Genomic DNA, 4926 nt, shown 5'->3' with positions numbered 1-4926 from the left:
ATAAGTTCCTAGCATGGGAAACTCTCTTAAATACTTGCATCCAACATTTAAAAAAAAAAATACAACTCAGATGAATTATGACCGCAATACTCCTTTAATGTCCAGCCCTCCTTCAAACCCCAGATCTCCAATTTGTTATGCAGCCTTTTGTTGTAAATGTATATCCGCAGCAGGGGTTCAGAGTGTAAACAGGAATGATATAAAACAGCTCTGTTCCCATTCAAATGTATTTGCAAAGGGCTCAAGTCGGTGTGAAGAAAGCCTCAAACCAAGACAAGATAACCCCATTCAAAGCTGAGTAGTACTCCTTATGACCGGTATTAATGTAGTAGTTTATAGTGTAGTAAACTATAGCTTAGAGGTGTATAAGGAAATTGTATTTTAAGCATCAGCATGCAGTTTATTTTAAAGCATGTCTTTATTTGGGATTCTGGTGTCAAACTTGACATTTCTGCATACAAGTCCTATCACTAGCACAAGGTGTATATTTGTTGAATTTGGGGTCTTTTTCTTGAACAGATGGAGTGTGTTTATATGATATATTGGACACACATGTTGCACCCTTCAAGTCCAGCCTCATCTGCCAGAAAAGTGTAATATGTCCTCATCTTGTGTATCAGCACCTCCAGGAGTGGCTCAAGGGTTTTCCTGTCATACAGGCCAAGTCTGGCACCACATTGTGTGTTTTCTTTGTACCACTGGGAATGCTGTTGGTACGCTCAATTCTTTGGGCCGGCTGACGCACACCCTGTTCTCACTTGAGAAAACCTCACTCCCCGCGGAAAACACTCCCTTCAACCTCAACCTGTTTCTTTGAATGCCATCCAAAATACAAGGAGCTATCAGAAGGGTGCAAAACAGGAAATGTGAGATAGTTGTAACTGAACACATTATCTTGCTTAAGAGAAGAAGCACACATACTTCTACAAATATAGTTCCCTTCCCCTAATATTATCGGGCAATACACAGAAGAACCGAGCACTTCAGACGCAGGGTTCCTGGAAAGATATCAGAAGTAAATGGCAAACATCTCCATAGAACTTGGTGGCTTTAGAGACGGCCTGCTTACTATGCATTGACTATCATGGTGCAATTATAAAGTTAATATCTTTAAATGAGGTCACTCAGTTCTTACAATAAAACACAATAAACTGTATATGTCAATTTGTTGGGTTCTTATTTACAAGGAACTGAGCAAACCAAATATAAAGCAGCAAATTAATATATACAGTATATATTCCTTGATATATTTGAGATTTTCTACAAAATCATAATGCATGCAAATATGTAGTCATGACTAAACTCTGAATGAATACCAAATAAATGATTGATAGTTATGTATTACACCAGTTGCTTATGTCAGTAACTGGTAAGATACAATGCTCTATATGGCATGCATTTAAATTATATTGTCATGTCATTGAAAATGTCTTGAAAAAGAAATATCCATTATTACAAATATTGGTGATAAGAGGTACTTTCTTAGGGGTACCCACCATCACCACAGAATGATGAATTGTTATGTATCAAGGGCAGTTATCATGCATTCAACAAGGGGCTACATTATTGTGACAATATTTATTATTCGGACAGTTACAGAGATGTGTTACAGTTAGGGAGGTTCAACTCTAGGATATCCATTTAAAATATCATCATCATCATCATCTTAAAGTAAATAACTTTGTAGCGTACCTTTACATTCATTATTGGATAATCCTATCCTATCCTTAGTTATGATAGTAGCCAAAAAAACAACTCAACCTTGTTTCCTTCAAAAACATCTTACAAATTAAACAGTGTTAAGTATGAGCCCTCCTAATTAATAGTGCAGATATGATAGGGGCACGTTTTTTCAGTTTCAGTGCGGAGAAATCTGATGACAATTATGGGTTCACTTCTCTGTTTATGTTTGTGTGTGTTTGAGCACGTGTCCCTCAGGTCCTGAGGAGCAGAGCAGCAGCCACAGCTGTTAGAGCCACAGCAGCCACAGGTCCCCAGACAAACCACGGCTTCTGAAACAAGTGGTGACAGAAAAGAGAACATGAGCATCGCTTCATGAAACGGCTCAATATCATCATCATAGAACCACCACAGCTTTGACAGAATGAGCTTGCCATTGGAAACAATGCAGTGCACAAAGAAGGCAGGTTAGAAACAGCTCTTTCAGGTAAAGATAAGCCCATCCAAGCAAACTGAGAGAAACAGTTGTTAAGCATTAGCCATCCAGACAAGACAAACAGAGGTTTGGACTGTGGGATTAGAGAGGTTAGAGTCTCTGAGATGACCATTTATTTGAGTTTCCCCAATGGGAGGCATTCTGGGGAATAGGGACAACTTGATTAAGTCATGCAATTATCTTAGAAACACTGATGAGGATGAAAGATGTAGGCCGATTTGACAGGAGTGATGTGTACCTTACTACCACAATGCGCCGAAGCACCAATACAGCAAAGCCAGGGTAAGGCCGATGACTATGGCTTGAACAGGCAGCAAAAGGGATGTCTACAGAAAGGAAGGGATATTACAGTAATCATCTGCAACGGGACATACTTTAGTTGGGCGTAGCTTTACTAATAAACCCCTGAGTGAGTATTCTGTGTTTGTAATTGATGTTTACACAAATCTCATAAGTCACACACAGCTGTCATGGTCTAATACAGTAAGATACGTTTGAGGGAGCAGGAGCACTGCTGTGAATACAAAAACAAAAACATGAATTGAACAAAATATTCAATTTTGATCTTTCACAAAATAAAATAGATGTTTAATGCACTTTTGTTGCAAAGCTCATGCTTCTAAGATCAAAATGTGTTTGCTTCTTATGCAAATGAAAGCTATGGTGCTGTTTATTTCAAACAAAGGCATTTTAATATATATGTTATGTCAAATGATTGTATAAGATTTTCTTAGTGTATGATAGGCCAGTACTCACCTTTGTCCCTTTGTCCTGTAACTCCTTCATGTTGGCTTTGCACTCCTCAAACTCATCTGTAATTGACTGCTTTTCCTGCTCAGTCTTCTCGTACTTTTCCTTCAGGTCTGACAGCTCCGTCTTAGCCTCCTCATACTGCAGAAAGCCAAATAGTTTTAAATTAAACACAAAACAAATTACTTTAATTTAAATGTATGATTATGCTGGTGCCATCTTATGTATCAATGATTGATTTCATGTGTTGACAGATCCCTGCATGCTTTGTCTGACAGGGCTTTAGAGGACGGGTACATCACACAGAGAGCGCTCTCAGGTTCAACTCTCATTCAGCGACTGAAAGTCACACCACATAGGGATGAATGACTTGTGGTTAAGGATGACTTCATCTCGGCTTTCTGCTATTGAACAGTGGCCCTCCTGTCTCAGAGTCACAGTGGTGGTTGATCCACCCCCCCCCCCATCCAGCCTGCTAAACCTGCCTGGGAGCATACAGCAGAGCGCCACTGCCAACAGCACACAGCCAAGGTCTGTTTCAAATGAAGAACGCTCTAAACTTCACAATCTGTTGTTTTAAGAGATGAGCTGGGAGGTTTGCTTTCACTTAAGGACAGTTTCAGTTAGTTAGACTTAGTTGTAGTAGTATCTACGAGCCATTAGATAGACATAAAGACTGTTTTGTGTCCAGGGGCCTCATTTATAAAAAGGGATATACGCTCAAAAAAATGGCGTACGGCAGTTTCTACGCAAAGTTTGCGATTTATAAAATACTAACTTCACGGGAAAACGTGCGGTCCTCCACGCAAACTCTAACCCATGCGTACGCACTAAGCACAGAAACGGGAGAGACGAGAAACTGCGAGGGGTTGAGATGCACAGGCTGCAGTGCGCTGCGCACAGCTGATCGACAGCTGGGACACAAACCACCAAATACAAAGACATAATTCAGATCCAGTCGTCATGACTCCACTCCGGAGGGATTCCCCGATCATTTCTTACAGTTTCTCATCAAGGGGGGGTCTCCTGTCCCCGGTACAAACACACTGCCTGAGGAAGGCTATGTGTATTTTATTTTGTCATGAACCTTTTTCGGACCACTTATTTATTTATTTTGGTGACGATCCGACCTCCATGCTGCTACTCTGGTTCAAACTGCATCCACCAAACAATATGATTTATCTCGACCTCCCAAAAATAACCAAAATCTGACACGGTGTGAGATGTTTTTTTTAGCTGTTCTGTCGTCATTTCCTGCGATCTTCTCCATGCAGTCAGTCAAAATGAATGAATGAAAGGGCGTTACTTTGACTATTTATAGGCAAATATGGGCGTCACGTGAAGCCCGCAAAAGCTGCACCGCATTTCGAGTCGGTTGGGATTTATAAAGGGAAACCGGCGTAGGAAGTGCCATACGCACTTTCCTCGCCAGTACGCAATGTTTGGTGAATCGAAAAGTGGCAGAACATTTATGGACCTATTTTTCGGATTTCTACTACATAAGCAACCTTCCCACGTCAATCCTACGCACTGCGTTATACTGTACATGAGGCCCCTGACCTGTACAATGACAACCAAGACGTCCTGGTCACATCTGAATCCTTCTTCCTCTGACCGTAGATAGCCCTGACTAAACAAGAGCCAAAAGACACAGCCTACTACGAGGCGCCGTACAGATGTAGACCCCCACTCACACACAGCTCGAACGGAGAAGGGCTACCAACCCAGACGGTGACACTAGATATAATAGACCGTAAAACGTAAGTAAGCGCAAGTGAACGCAGTACATCTGAACTTGTTCGAGAACGGAGGTAAAAAATAAAAGTTGCTTATTCTGTAACAACTTGAGTGATGAACCTGAACGTGATTAAGGAAAGGGATCAACCAATTTAAGAAAAAACGTAAACAAGCATCAGCATCGATAAGTTGATGTTGAATCCCATATTTTAGCCTTAAATACAACGAAACGAACTGGCCCAAGTTCAAAGACGGTAGATTTA

General features: G+C 40.9%; 1 protein-coding gene across 3 annotated transcripts in view; it reads right to left on the bottom strand.

Moving 5' to 3' along the window:
* Positions 1–1559: 1559 nt before the first annotated feature.
* slmapb (sarcolemma associated protein b) overlaps positions 1560–4926 on the bottom strand; it is a 15502-nt gene continuing 12135 nt past the window's right edge. For 2 of the 3 annotated variants that reach the window (XM_010783784.1, XM_010783783.1), the window contains exons 8-10: positions 2933–3067; positions 2415–2502; positions 1560–2012 (exon numbers count right to left, since the gene is read on the bottom strand). In XM_010783784.1, coding sequence (XP_010782086.1) covers positions 2419–2502; positions 2933–3067 — 219 coding nt within the window. In that variant the 3' untranslated portion in view covers positions 1560–2012; positions 2415–2418. The remainder of the gene's footprint in view (positions 2013–2414; positions 2503–2932; positions 3068–4926) is intronic. The other variant, XM_010783785.1, reaches the window with a different exon arrangement.

The sequence above is a fragment of the Notothenia coriiceps genome, unplaced genomic scaffold (assembly GCF_000735185.1).
Source record: "Notothenia coriiceps isolate Sejong01 unplaced genomic scaffold, NC01 NC01_scaffold00025848, whole genome shotgun sequence".
NCBI classification, from domain to species: Eukaryota; Metazoa; Chordata; class Actinopteri; order Perciformes; family Nototheniidae; genus Notothenia; species Notothenia coriiceps.
Note: the sequence above shows the minus strand (reverse complement) of the source record. Positions and strands in the feature narration are given on the sequence as shown.